Source organism: Balaenoptera physalus (genome assembly GCF_965194825.1).
Source record: "Balaenoptera physalus genome assembly, chromosome: 6".
Taxonomy (NCBI): Eukaryota; Metazoa; Chordata; class Mammalia; order Artiodactyla; family Balaenopteridae; genus Balaenoptera; species Balaenoptera physalus.
The window spans coordinates 82,465,091-82,478,374 of NC_138885.1; the positions used below are offsets into that span (position 1 = coordinate 82,465,091).

The following is a 13,284-nucleotide window of genomic DNA, read 5'->3' on the forward strand; positions in this document are numbered from 1 at the left end:
ATTAATAAAATTGAATAATCTCAGCTAAATTAATTTAAAAATTTTCTTTTTTGATGACTAGTAAATAATATCCATTGCCCTGTAGAAAAGTTAATATATTTTCATTCTCCTTGTTGCTATTTGGAGAATCAGTTAAAGTATTAGATATTTTCTTTTAATCACATATTAAGAGCATATTGGTTTATTATTAAAGATTTTGGGTGTTTGTACCGTGGCTGCTTTGAAAGAAGAAATTATAATGTATGACACAGTGGGGGAGACCTTTGAAGAATTTATTGCATGAACTTTAAAAATTTAAAGTAAAAGATGGTTGCATGGAAACAGAAGTATGTCAGGTTTTTGTGTCTGTTGATCTAGACTCTGTCCTAAGACTTGGGGTTCATCTATTCCATTATGTTAAGTCAAGTTGTTTTTGTTGGTGCTGTTCATGTGCATTATTGGAAATAAAAGCTTTGTACAATTTACCTTTAAGTGTGAAGCTGTATTCTGGATACCACAGAAGCATGATATATTTTATGTTACTTTCATGGAAATGACCATTTTTTAATATGTTTTGAACAGGTTAAGATCTTGCTCGTATAATCATCTTGTGTATGCATATTTCATGTGGAGTTTATTAAAAATAATAAGGAATAAATAATGCCCACTTAAGCATAATACAAGGTTCCTAGCCCCTTTGCTTTGGATTTAGTTTTATTTTAACTGCTTTGTTCATTCTTTTTAGTAGAATGAAGAACAGTACCGTTATTATATTAAATGCAAATTTCCTTTTTGATCTGACATTTTCAAAAACTAGTGCAGTAGTAGAATATACTCCCTTAAACTTAACAATGGAACAAGTGGGAAATTAGAGAAGTTGACTTTGGGGGAAAAAGTAGCAATCCTCGTCTTGTCAGAATTCTCACAGCTAAAACATACCATTAAGCTTTCAAATAGTTTTGTCATTTCTCAATACATTGTATTTAGAGAGTTGCACCTTAACTTGTACAGTATGTTAATTTAATAATTTTTAAAGATAAATTTCTGGGAAAAAAATGATAAAATGTATATGTCCTGTGTGCATACTACATGCTCAAATGGCACTTAATGTTTGTTGAATAACTTGACTGTTAGTTGATTGAAGAATTTCCAGCCATATTATATGAAATACTAGTGTTTACCTGTTGGTATCACAGTTAAGTTAATGCATAGTTATTGTTTAATTGCAAAATAAATCTGATTTTTTTCTAATTTTGATAAATTTAGGGTTATACATTGAAACTTTAATTAAAATTTTGAGGTTTATAAGAAATTTTTTCCAGCTTCATTCAGAATTCAGAAAAAATCAGTAGGAGAGAACATTTTAAGTTTCCTAAATTACTGTTAATTCATTAGAAGCTGTATGTTTAATTCATAGCTATTACAGTAATAAGATCCAAAAATATCTTGACTTAAGATATATCCCCACATGCTTATTAATAAATATGCCTAGTTAAATTGTTTGGTACTTGAAACACATACACAGGAGTGAGGACCTGGGTCGACCTGATATCATAAATAACTCATGATGTAACTAAACTACATTTAATTATTTTAGGTTGGGTTCTGGGACTGGGACAAAAATGAGAAGAATTCACTTCCTAGGCTTAAGGCTTATCCTTCCCTAAGCCAAATTCTGGCTTGTCATAAACTTCTCCAGTCTCAACCTGTAGTGTACCCATTGTACCCTTTCCCCAGGCTCCTATACCTTCAGGCTACATTCTCCCAACCTTGGCAATACTTCCGAGGCTTTAAACGCGGTCACTCGCCTCAGATTTCCTATCTCCTTCCTTGCCATTTCCCATCTCTAGCTTTCATTCCCTTAGCGTGTACTGGATCTCATCTAGGTGTTAGAGGAAAACAATCTGGTGGAACTAATTCACCTTAATCTGTAAGTGACTCATGAGCTAACACTTCCCAATTTTTTTCACATTTTTTTAGAAGTCTGTAAGAGGTTGCTGTTAACTTAGATAATTTTAAAGTAAAAATTTCAGGCTGTGTTGGGAGGCAGGAATTTATAGTCCTCTGCATAAATAAGTCAGATTTTACTAGGATTTTGCCCTTGGTTTCTCCCCACTCCTGGCAGAGTCTCTCTTCTTTGGAATGGCATGGATTTCGTAAAAGTGTGTGTATACATATATATTTCCTGTATCACGAAGAGGAGGATTCAAGTGTAGTGTTCATGCATCCATTTGAGTCTAATGATCATGTATAGGATTGAGGTTTATTAGGGGATAACATTTTAATTCGTCGAAACCAAGAGGAAAGAGACCTGGGATCTCTCATGCCTGAAATTGACTTAAAAGGCTGCTGTTGGGGCTGGGCTAACATGATGTCTGTTGTCGCCACAACCATGTGTGTTCCTGTAAAGGGAGAGCATCCGGCCATCTTATGGGAATCCACCACACAGGCTATAAAAAAGGGGAAGTATCGAGGATGAGAGAATGAAAAAGATTGTAGGTAAAGTAGCAGGATGTGCTTTTGTTAGATTGGACCCTACTTTACACAGAGGTTATTCCTTTTGGAATATAAAAGGAGGTTGCTGATCAGATTCTGACTCAAACGTTGGGTTTCATTCAACAGAAGCCTTTATAGAGATGTTGTTCTACCTTGAACGCTTTGCTGGGAGTAGAGGGGGATAAAAGATGAATGAGACCTAGACCCTACCATCAAGGAGCTTGTAGTCTAAGGTAACCTGTTCTACAGGACCATGTAAGTCTGCTTCTCTGTTCCATGGCTCCTTATGTATTGAAGATAACATTTGGCATAGCATTTATCAGAGTGGTTAAGTGTGTGCTTACTCGTCTGTATCCTGATTCTTAACAGTTTCTCTGTGAAGAACTATTTGAGGAAAGTCCAGTGTTTGGCACGAGCATAGGGGCAGGTTAAGGACCACAGAGGAGGCTGGACAGGTCTGGGATGCCTATATGAGTAGTTTGGATTTTTTCCTCCATGAAGTGGGGAGATTTGCATAGGTGAGTAAAGAGCCACACCTGTACTTTAGGAAGATAAAGTTGGCATTGCAGTATGGGATGTATTGAAGGTGAGGTAGCTGTTTTCAAAGTTGGGGCAAGAAGCAAGGGGAAAATTAGAATTAGGTGCTTTTGAGGCAGAGAAAGAAAAAGGGTGGTGATGTGGCCTAAGGACATGTAGATTGGAGGAAGGAAGAGGAAAACAAAAACATGAACGGATAAAGAAGATATGGTATATACATGCAATGGAATATTACTCAGCCATAAAAAAGAATGAAATTCTGCTATTTGCAACAACATGGATGGAATTGGAGGGTATTTTGCTAAGTGAAATAAGTCAGAGAAAAATACTGTATAATATCACTTACATGTGGAATCTAAAAAATAAAACTAGTGAATATGACAAAAAAGAAACAGACTCACAGATATAAAACAAACAAGTGATTACCAGTGGGGAGGGGGAAGGGGATTAAGAGGTACAAACTACTATGTATAAAATAAACTACAAGGATATATTGTACAGCACAGGAAATATAGCCAATATTTTATAACTATAAATGGAATATGACCTTTAAAAATTGTGAATCATTATGTTGTACACCTGAAACTTATATAATATTGTACATCAATTATACCTCAATAAAAATTAGGAAAAAAAAAAAAGGAATCTCTACTTTTATTAATCCAGGAAACTGGAAGAGTAGTGGTGCAACTAAAAGAAATGAGCGTTGGGAAGAGTAGATTTGGGAATCTGGAAGAAGGGAGGAAAATGAGATAACATACTTGCTTTGGGACTTACCAAATTTGAGATGTTTGACAATCTCCACATGGTAGTTGAAATGCTGAATTATCAGAAAAACAGTTTGGGTTCTCAAACTTTTCAGGTATGAAGATCACTTTTTAAACTAAAAAAAAAAAAAAAAAAGCAAGTACTCATTAATTCTGTTTAGTGTTTGTTGATATAATGGCAACAACTGTGAATTCAGTTACACTTTTAAATGAGTTTATATTAAATCACAAAGTATTTATTTACTTTTATTTGCAAAGTAGATGTATATGTGTGAGCCAGTGCTTGGTGTATGTTTGGATTTGAGAACACTTTGCAGGAACTCCACAAACCACTGGTCCAAGCTACAGATAGCAGTTTGGAGGTCAGTCTGCTATAGGTGATATTGAAGCCTGGGAGTGGACGAGATCATCATGGGAGAATATGGAAAGACAGTAGAAATGGGGTCTAATATAAAACTTTGGAGAATTCCTGCACTTAGAATTAGAGTAAGGGAAGGCAACATAATATAGCAAAAAGTCAGGTGAAGAGCGTTTCAAGGAGTGATGTCAAGCTGCAGAGAGGTTAAAGAGAAAAGCTGGTGATAACTCAGGAGTTACTCTGAGAGTTTTGATCGAGGAGTCAGGACAGAAGGCAGGCTGAAGCTTCTTGGAACAGATTGGGGCAGGTTTGAAGGAATGGTTCTTCTTTTCCCTTGTGACCATTAAAGACTCTGCCTTACTCTAAATCCCCACGTCCCAGCTTGGAGAAAGTCAGAGAAGTTTTGTTTCCCATATTCATATTAAGTGCTGTGTTGTGGTTCGAGGACAAAGCTGGAGTTGACCAGTCAAGTTTTCTGAGCCAAACCAGCTCCTTATTTCACTTAGCATAGTTTAAATCTGGCAGATGACTGACCCTACCCCATAAGGAGCCAAAGTGAGTTTGTTTTTAAAAGGTTCAGGAACAAATCATTACCATTTAAAATAGATCATTGAATAACAAACAACAACAAATGGCCTTAAATGAGTCCATTGTTTAATTCCTCTTCCTCTGGAACTGACCAGGCTGAGGAACATTTAAGCTGGTGCAAGTGGAGGTTTGCTGTATAGAGGCCCTTGGTTTAGCTTTTGAATGCAGTTAAAAAATGGGTAACTGGTTTCTCTTAATTGTGGGATTTATAAAAAGGTCACACTCAGCATGGTTGTTCCAGCATCTCTTGAACAGGCCAGGTAACTGGAGTTTGCAGCTGAGTAGATTTACTCTACTCGCAGCTTCCTATATTATATAACGTTGTGTTAGGATCCTTTTATGTTTACTTCAGATTGGAGAGATGCAGTTTTCTTTTGATTTATTTGACCTGCATGTCGAAGCATGAATAGATAGAGTTTGTAAAAACAGAAAATCTCATAAAAATTTTCTTTTAAATCGAATCAAGTTAATGTATGAAGTGGTGGTTGTTTAAATTATCCCAACAGGCTTTGTAGGAAACTGAAACATTCTCTTAAAGCAAAAAGCTTAGGGAGAAAACTCCTTTCCCAGCAGTAAGTGTGGGCCTTTAGAAAGCCTCCTGGGAGTCTAAATAGTTCACTTATTTATCTTTCATCTGGTGTCTTGACTTTGGAAATGTACACTGGGTCCTATCAGTCCTTATGGGGATATTATAATCATAACTACTTTCTTACCGGAACATAAGGGCTTTCTCTTAGGAACTAGGGGGTTTCCTTTCTTTCTGGGTAAAGATGAGAAAGGATAAAAGTTGAAAATTAATATTTTCTAAAATCATTGCCTTATCTCAGAAGAATAAAACCTAAGTTTGGGTTTTTAGTTCTCCTTAAGTTTCTCTTTTACATTTGTCCATCATATATTCTTTGTTCTCTTATTGCTCATAAAAAGATTCAAGAACTCTGTTCTAGATTTTCTCATGTAATTTTTACTTTATTCCATAATTTGGGGGAGTGTATATGGTGAGATCATGGATGACACCATGAATCTTGCAAGGTTACAGCCCTCTTATAAAAATGATTTTGTGGGTGTATGTGCATACATATATATTTATATGTGTGTATAGATATTTTTTTGTGTGTATACTCTTGAGTTGAAAGCCTGTGGAGCTATTGCATTAGGTGTATGAAGGGAAAGTAGGTTTCCTTTCCTCTACCTCAGACACTTTCTAGAAACCCTTCCATTTGGTATGACTTTAACTTGCGTCTGTAACTCCCAAGAGCTTGTTTTTGTGGGTTAGTGTCCAGCTGGATGATAGATTCTCTCCCCAAAAAGTCTCCCCTGGAGTGGGAGGACAAAGTAGATCCTCCTGTGGGTGATTCAGATGATGCAGGAATGTTTTTTCCAGAGAACTGAGGTGGCATGAACATGACAGTGGTCTCAAAACCTGTAGGAGTTCATGGTGCCCAGAGAGTGTACTAAATAGGGATCTTCTAGTGTAGTTTGCCAAATTTGCCAAATCATGAGAGTCTCCTGAGATGCAACCCAAGGACCTAGGAAATTATATTTTTTCAGAAGCACCCCACATGATTTCCTGGCTGTCAGCAGACGTTTAGTGGGCTCAGATTCAATCTTTTTTTATGTATCTTGGGAAGTCATCAGGTCCCCTGGCAATGCCCTTATAAAATAAAGAACCATAAAATTTGAGGAGGTCAGTAATTGATTAGAGCAGATTGTGGATGACACAGAGGTTCCAGGAGATGGGGGCTTCCCAGGAGTCAGTCCTTAGGGTGGTAGGGAAATGCATTCTCCTTGGATGGGATGACTGAAACTGGAATTTTGGGTAGAATTCTGGTTGATGGCATAAAGCAGAAGTCCCAAATTTGGTGATCTGGCCTTCAGGGGTGTTCCTAATATTCCTCTGTTTGTCTTATCTCCCAGTTAACAATTGCTCCTTACTTTCCGAGTTGAGAGTGGAGCTTTCACTTTCCTTTGGTGTATGTATTCTTTTGGCCTACTATAATTTTTGCCCTTAGAAGGCTATAGGGTCCTTTTAATCCTAAGGGTCCATTGATTACAAGTTTGTTTCTCTTAAATGGAAGTACTTGGCCAACTCCTCTTTGTCTGTGGAAGGTCTCCAGGCAACTGTGAATAACTTTTAAAGGCTGCTAAGAGGTCAAGAAGTGCTTTGCTGGGTCTTGTTCTGTCTCTTTAAAGGCAGACTGCTCTGCCTCGCTTGAGCTCTAAAAGTATTAGTTCCTTGTCTCTGTCTTAGGCTCTCTGCTGCTCCTTTGGAGGGATCTCCCACCCTCCTTGGCTTCATCCTCTGTCTCTAACCCTGAGACACACTTAGGCTCCAGTCTGTTATTCTGCACGCAGGACAGTTCTACTTAAGCATTCCACCTTGTGCCATGTTCAAGTGCCATGTGTTTGAAAGGGAATTCCATCATCCCTAATTTTCTGTATCCCCAATGCCTGTTGCAGTTCTAGACATTTCCTCTCCTTTCATCACTTATACCTAAGTGATCACCAAGTCTTGTCTGAATTTTTCCTGCCTCTTTTTTTCTCAGTTCCTAAATATCTAAATATCTTATCAACTGCAGTTCATACTGAATTCTCTCATCCTCTGCCTGCCAGACTAATCTTGCTACTTTTTTTTTTATAAAATGGGAATTAACTATACCTGTCTCACAGGGCTGTTGTGAGGATTAGACATAAAGTGTTTGTCATACAGTGTGACACAAAATAAGTATTCAGCGCATGGTAGCATAGTATACTTCTTACCCCCTTCTGAATTTGATTATCCTTCACTTTGCCTCTGTGTCCACACCATGGAAGCAGCAAAGTGAATAGTCAAAAATATGGGATATAGAGCCCTGTGAGCCTTGGTTTGAGTCCCTAGACTTCTGCTTAGCTAGTTGTGAGATCTCAGGCAAATTACTTATCTTCTTTGAGCCTTTATATATTTTTCTTTAAAATGGAAACTATTACTGAATATTGACCATTAAGGTTGATAGGAGGGTAAAATAAGATAACTTATGCATAGAGAGAATGCTTCCTTAACAGTCAGTTGCTATGCAAATGCTCCTTGGTTTTTATTCTTCCCATACTGAACTCTTAAATCCTATAGTGTCTAACAAATAGGCTTAAGAAGTTTGGAGCAAGTGTGATGAGTATTTCCTCTTCTTTTTGCAGGTTAAGCCCATCCACAGTAATGGCCGCGGCCCTACCCAGGACCCTGGGGGAGTTGCAGCTGTACAGAATATTACAAAAAGCCAATCTGCTTTCTTATTTTGATGCCTTTATCCAACAAGGTGGTGATGATGTCCAGCAACTCTGTGAAGCTGGAGAAGAGGAATTCTTGGAAATCATGGCACTCGTGGGCATGGCTAGCAAGCCCCTTCATGTTAGGAGGCTACAGAAGGCTTTGAGAGACTGGGTTACAAACCCTGGCCTTTTCAATCAGCCGCTGACGTCCCTGCCTGTCAGCAGCATACCCATCTATAAATTACCAGAGGGATCACCAGCCTGGCTGGGAATATCCTGCAGCAGTTATGAAAGGAACAGCAGTGCCCGGGAACCTCATTTAAAAATCCCCAAGTGTGCTGCCACCACCTGTGTGCAGAGCTTGGGACAGGGGAAATCAGACATGGTGGGGAGCTTAGCGCTGCAGAGTATCGGTGAGTCCCGACTCTGGCAAGGCCACCATGCCACCGAGAGTGAGCACAGCCTCTCCCCAGCTGACCTTGGCTCTCCAGCTTCCCCAAAAGAAAGTAGCGAGGCGCTGGATGCTGCTGCCGCGCTCTCTGTAGCCGAGTGTGTGGAACGAATGGCCCCCACGCTGCCGAAAAGTGACTTGAACGAAGTGAAAGAGCTGCTAAAAACCAACAAGAAGTTGGCCAAAATGATTGGTCACATCTTTGAGATGAGTGATGATGACCCACACAAAGAGGAGGAAATTCGAAAATATAGTGCAATATATGGCAGATTTGACTCCAAGAGAAAGGATGGGAAACATCTCACGCTTCACGAGGTAAAGAGCCCACATTGTTCTTTGTGCATATGTGGTGTGTCGTGTCTCTTAGAGATTAATTTGGTAATAGTTTGCAGCTAAGGAGATACATTACCTGAAAGCAGTATTAAAGACATTTTAGGTTTAGCAAAATGTAACTCTTTAGTGAAAATAGACCATATTTATTGTGTGTGTTAGGGTATTTTTGTGTTGAATTCAAACATGTTGAGCTTTGGAACTACAGTGTAGGGTGACTTTTAGAAAAATATCAGAATTTAAGCAGTGAAAGCATAAAGTCTTTGCATGTACAAGGCAGTTTGTCTTTTAATTAAGAAATAAAATGAGATTTTAAGTAGAACAAAAATCATTTTTGTAGACTTTTTTTAGGAAAAAAAATTGTAAACAATAACCACAACTTAAAGTGATTTTCAGCTAGCATAGAAAAAATTATTTTAGATGAATGTTAGAAGAATTATTATAACTTTGAATATTGTTTTGGTTTGACATTTGGCATGAAAAATTCTCATTTTATTTTTGTAGCAGTCTATCCAGAAATACTTTGCTTAAGCAGAAGAAGGCATATACGTATGTCTTTCTCATTTACTCCCTTTTTCTTGTCTATCTGGCCAACACATCATATTTAAGACTCAAGCATCTTTAAGACCTTAAGACTCAAGCATAAGCTTAAGTCTTTTTTGATATGTTTTCCCCCAAGTGACCTTTCCTTTCCATTTTTATCCCTGTATAATATACACTTCTGTCACAGTAACTTCAACACTTTATTGTACTTATATATATACTGGTCTATCCCTTACAGTATACTTTGGGATTCTTCAAGGCAGAGATAATGTCTCATTCATTTTTATATCCTCAGAATCTAATGTACCCAGTAAATGCTTGAAAAATAAATGCATTTCAAAAGTTTAAAAATGATTGCATAGCTAAAATTTATAGCCATTTATCCGTTAGAAGAAAGAGAAACTCTCCTTGAAAAAAATGTTCAGTTGAATGCAGTATTTCACGTTAGAAACATTAAATCTTTCCCCCCCAGACTTATACTTTAACACAAAAAATATTATATATTTATTGAAAAAGTATTCAATCATTACAAAAGGATGTGAAGTAATTGAATCTGTAAACAGATTCTTTTCTTTACATATACAAATGTGGGATCATATTTTGTACACTCTTCCTTCAAATTCTTTTTTTTAAACTTAACAATATGCTCAAAGTACAGTATACTATTAGATATATTTTTTAAGTGGTTACATATAGAGCTACCTTATTCATTTATGGGTTATATTATATTTCACAATATGAATGTGCTGTTATTTACCTTAGCAATTCACTTTTTGATGTCACTTAAGTTGTTTCCATTTTTTAAATTTTATATATGGTAGGACGTGAACATTACACATATATATCTTTACAGACTTGTGCATGTTTTCCTACAGAATAGAGTCCCAACATGTAAAATTATGGGATCAAAGAATAAGTAGATTTAATATTTTAGTAGATACTGCTAAATTGCCTTCTAAAAAAGCTGCAGCAATTTACATTTTCACTATCGTTGTATGCAAGTGTCCATCTTTCCACTCTCTTGCATTTATCATTTTTAATCTTTGTCAGTCTAAGAGATGAAAAAATTATCATTGCTCAAATTAACTTTCCTTAGTGAGGATGAGTATCTTTTCTTATGTTTAACAGACATCCAATTTTATATTCATATCCTTTGTTTTAATGTTGGAGTTGTTTGGTTGTTTTGTCTAACCTTTAAAATATTGGTAAGAACTTTTTATATTTTAAGGATATTAACCTTTTGTCTTATGTTGTAAACATTTTACCAGATTATCATTTGTCCTTTGACCTTTCATACTGGTTGCCGTGTGGAAGTTTAATTTTATATAGTAATATTCATTGATCTTGTCCTGTGTGATTTCATTTGTCTAATTCTCTATTCCTTCACCAGTATAGAGTTACTTTAATTACTGTAGCTAAATAATGTATTTTAATATATGGAAAGGCAAGTGCCCCTTCTATAGTATTGTTCTGCAGCCTCTGTTTTTTTAGGTAATCTTACACGTTTCTCCTTCCAAATGAAATTTTTAATGCATTTGTCAAATTTCCCCAAAATTTCTGTTGGTGTTTTGATTAGAAATGCCTTAAAGGTATAGATTAATTTGGAAAAAAATGATATATTTACAATAATGAAAACTCCCGTACAGTAATATAGTATATGTGTTTACTTAGATCTTTTATATTCCTCAGTAATTTCTTAGTTCTTTATTCATAGGTTTTGCACATTTCTTGTTAGGTCAAATACTGTGTATTATATATGTATGTTAAATGTCTGTATCATAAACATATATTTATTTTGCTTATATATACAAGTATATAAGATATAAAGGTATATAATCGTAAATGAAATTTTTTCCTGCTTTTTAAAATTACTATCACTGGCCGATTTTTGTATATTAATCTTGTCTTCAGCAATTTCACCATCTGATATTTTTAAATGAATTATTTTAGATATGAATGGATACTGGTGCTTAATATCGGAGAAGTGGTTAGCAAAATTAGTCACAGGGAATTCTGTGATTTGATCTATTTTGGGCATGTCCTTTTGTAATTGTTATATATTGTTGCCATACAATAATGGACTCACAAGAACTTGTGAGTAGATCTAGAAAATACAGGTAGCATTATAATTCGGATACACTTTGACACTTTCATTACCTATGAACCAATAGAGAAATCTACTATAAGGTCGTCAGTAATAGGAAACAAAGGGCAAAACATGTTGGCAGGTTTAGGTTCATGCTATAATCCAGTTTTCATATAATTTTTAAAACAGAGCAGATGAAACACAGTCAAGGGCCTGTCTTTTTATTAAAGCAAAAGTATGTTAAAGAGATGACTTTAATAAAGCCTATCAACCTCACTTAAAAAATCCTAACCTACTTTAAAAAAATCCAAAATGAACTATTTCACACTTCGCTTTTGCTAAAGGGCTCTTTGCTTCTTTGGATAAATAGGCACAGGTGGTACTTAAGTAATGAGACCATTGTGGGTTTCCCAAAATAAGGGAACAGTCAAAATGAATGCCAGCGGCTGAGATGTGGGGTTGGGGGTTTTGGAAAGTGTGGCTTGTGAAGCTTAACTTAGACCGCTTATTATTTGTAACTCAAGTATGTGAGTCTGGTCTAATAATATAGTTTAGGATAGAAGTTTATGGATCAGGACACTTTCTTCAAACTAGTAACCATTCAAGAGTTTGGTGGAAATCACAAAATCCCGAGGGAATTAAAAGAAAGAAGGTACTGTCAAGTGTACCTTTTAGGTACACTTGTGATAACTTCACATTTTTTCATTTGACTATATCTACAATGAGAGAAAGATTTTTGAGTTTTTCTAAATTCCTAAGATTAAAGAATGTTACTAATTTGTCCTCAATTTCTAAATAAGGAAATATGTGACTTATTCTTAATTCACTTTTGGTAGTATTTCTGAGATTTTTCTTCATATAAACACTGAACACTCTCTTTCAAGACATATAAGTAGGTCACGAGCAGATGAAAATCAGGAAGTTACCTATACCTGAAAAAATTTTTTCAACTCACAAGCATATAAAATTCTTATTCTTATATGCATTTTTATACTTGTTTCCAAGTATACATTGTAAATATATTGTATAATTCTTTACATTTTACAGTAAAGAATTGTAGAATGAATCATTGTTATACACACTGTTTTTAAGCTAGAGAATCAGTGATGGTCTTAGGACATGGCTAGGTATGGCCTGGTCATAGGAGTCAGACCATGAAGATGGTGTGAGGGGCTGAGGCCTAGAACGACACTAGTTACTGGTGTGGGACAGGTGCTAAGGGACAAACCCAGAAGCAGTACTAGAAGGAAGTCCAGGCAGGCAGAGTTCCATCTGTCCAAAGGCGTGTTGGCAGAGTATATGGTAAACTAGGTAAGCAGTATGCATCAAATCTTAAAGCAATGAATGGATAAAGAGAGAGAAACTGAAAGTTGAGAATAGCAAGGCCGTGGAGAATGTAGGGGCTTGTAATATTCAGAAATAAAAGCACATAGACAAGTTGGCATTATATCAATAGAATATTTGTCAGCAGATAGCAACTTCCAGCCGAAGAGCTCTGGAACTCAAAGATAGGAAGGGGAAGAAGAGGAGAACATGGAGTTAGTGGGTAAGTTGTAGACCTAGTGGAAATGCTACAGGAACTGGAGTGCTAAGCAGGTTACTAACATAAGGACCTAGGCCCATAGAATACATGGTGATGCCAAGTTTAGGTCAGTTACCACTGTAGTGTTGAGAAGGCAAGGCTGAGTGTTCCAGAGAAGCCCAACAGTCTTAGTTCTGAGAGAGGGGGAATGCCAAATCCGGGAACCTCTTACACCTGAACCTATTACTAGTGAGTTATGATGCTGAATTCCGAACTCTCAGCTTGAGTGTATCAATTTCAACATCTAATACTTGAAAAGAAATGTTGGACATTTCCTTTTGATCATTTAAAAAAGTGGATTATAGGACTATTAGGGTAGTCTTTCTT

The 13,284-nt window shown here is 36.4% G+C and overlaps 2 protein-coding genes across 11 annotated transcripts in view; one reads left to right on the top strand and one right to left on the bottom strand.

Moving 5' to 3' along the window:
* Positions 1-13,284, bottom strand: part of LOC309663385 (uncharacterized protein) — a 349,815-nt gene that overhangs the window by 85,809 nt on the left and 250,722 nt on the right. For 7 of the 9 annotated variants that reach the window (XR_014265223.1, XR_014265224.1, XR_014265225.1 and 4 more), the window contains 2 exons: positions 3,790-3,895; positions 2,224-2,429 (listed from right to left, as the gene is read on the bottom strand). The gene's annotated coding sequence lies outside the window, so the exon portion shown is untranslated. Of the gene's footprint in view, positions 1-2,223; positions 2,430-3,789; positions 3,896-13,284 lie in introns of those variants that run through there. The other 2 variants (XR_014265221.1, XR_014265222.1) reach the window with 1 other exon arrangement.
* Positions 1-13,284, top strand: part of NAB1 (NGFI-A binding protein 1) — a 43,625-nt gene that overhangs the window by 2,207 nt on the left and 28,134 nt on the right. For both annotated transcript variants that reach the window (XM_082467197.1, XM_082467196.1), the window contains exon 2: positions 7,894-8,731. In XM_082467197.1, the coding sequence (XP_082323323.1) occupies positions 7,913-8,731 (819 nt within the window). In that variant the 5' untranslated portion in view covers positions 7,894-7,912. The remainder of the gene's footprint in view (positions 1-7,893; positions 8,732-13,284) is intronic.